The sequence below is a fragment of the Morone saxatilis genome, unplaced genomic scaffold (genome assembly GCF_004916995.1).
Source record: "Morone saxatilis isolate NCDOM2014 unplaced genomic scaffold, NCSU_SB_2.0 Contig8, whole genome shotgun sequence".
NCBI classification, from domain to species: Eukaryota; Metazoa; Chordata; class Actinopteri; family Moronidae; genus Morone; species Morone saxatilis.
Window position 1 is genome coordinate 19,750,543 of NW_023340257.1, and position 1,126 is coordinate 19,751,668.

The 1,126-nt window shown below is 44.0% G+C and overlaps 1 protein-coding gene across 2 annotated transcripts in view; it reads left to right on the forward strand.

Moving 5' to 3' along the window:
• Window positions 1-606: 606 nt before the first annotated feature.
• srsf1a (serine and arginine rich splicing factor 1a) overlaps window positions 607-1,126 on the forward strand; it is a gene marked incomplete at its 5' end in the record, with an annotated part of 3,077 nt that continues 2,557 nt past the window's right edge. For both annotated transcript variants that reach the window (XR_004797458.1, XM_035680299.1), the window contains 1 exon segment: window positions 607-785. Coding sequence is in view for 1 of the 2 variants with exons in the window: in XM_035680299.1 (XP_035536192.1) it covers window positions 607-785 (179 nt within the window).

Genomic DNA, 1,126 nt, shown 5'->3' on the forward strand with positions numbered 1-1,126 from the left:
TCTCTCTCTCTCTCTCTTTTTATTTTATTATAAAAACAAATTGAAGCCACATTTCTGTAGTTGCCTGCACGTCTGCGAGGCGGATTAACAAACGTAAACCAGATCACGGTGGCCGCTAACATGGCTGACCGTGTCCGTGTTTGCTCTGCATGTGAGACCTTGAAGTAGGGCTGCACAATTAATCGAAATTAAAATATGCATATAAAAAAATATGGTTTTTTTTTTTGCATAAAGGTCAAATGTGGGTCAAAATGGCATTAAAATGAAGTAGTGCAGTTCAGGGCTGCACAGTGTGGTAAAAACGTAATAGTGGGATTATTGACAGATGTGGCATTTGTGATATGATTCACACTCAGAGCGGGAATGATCATTTTTGCATCACAGATGTAATTTCCACTGCAAAAGCTTTCAGATCATGATAACATGTTGTCTCCCGTCTGTATCAAACAAACATAGTTTCTTTAAATCTACGCCTTGACCTTAAATCTCCAGAGTTCAGTCAGTGAAAACCAACACCGATCATGAATCATAGTGTGTGATGTGATTGTTTAGTTGCCACATCGTGCAACTTGAATCAAGTGTAAAGTGTGCTGTTTTTGTTAACAGGGACGCTGATGATGCAGTCTACGGGCGCGATGGTTACGACTACGATGGCTACAGACTGCGTGTGGAGTTTCCTCGGAGCGGCAGGGGCTCGAGAGGCGGGTTTGGTGGCATCGGCGGAGCTCCCAGGGGCCGATACGGGCCTCCATCCAGACGCTCAGAGTACAGGGTCATTGTGTCGGGTAAGCATGCAAACTAGGCTGTGGTTTATTTGCCTACAGATAGGAGGTCGTTGTGCTGTTTGGAGGACTGTTTTGCTGAATCTCTCTTCTTTTTTTTAACTTGAGTTACTTCACAACAAACTCTGCTCGAGGTTTCCCCCTCCAGTTTCTTGTGCGCTACATTAAAGGCAGTAAAATACTTTGAATGTGGGTCATGCTTGCAGATGTACATTATGAAAAACACCTGGGGGGAGCGCTAGTGTCGTCCACTACGTTTACGAGCCTGATAGTCAGAGAAAGTAAGTCCGGGGAGAATATCAACCCTTAATTTGGTGTGTGTAGTGTTGAAACTGGATTTGGGT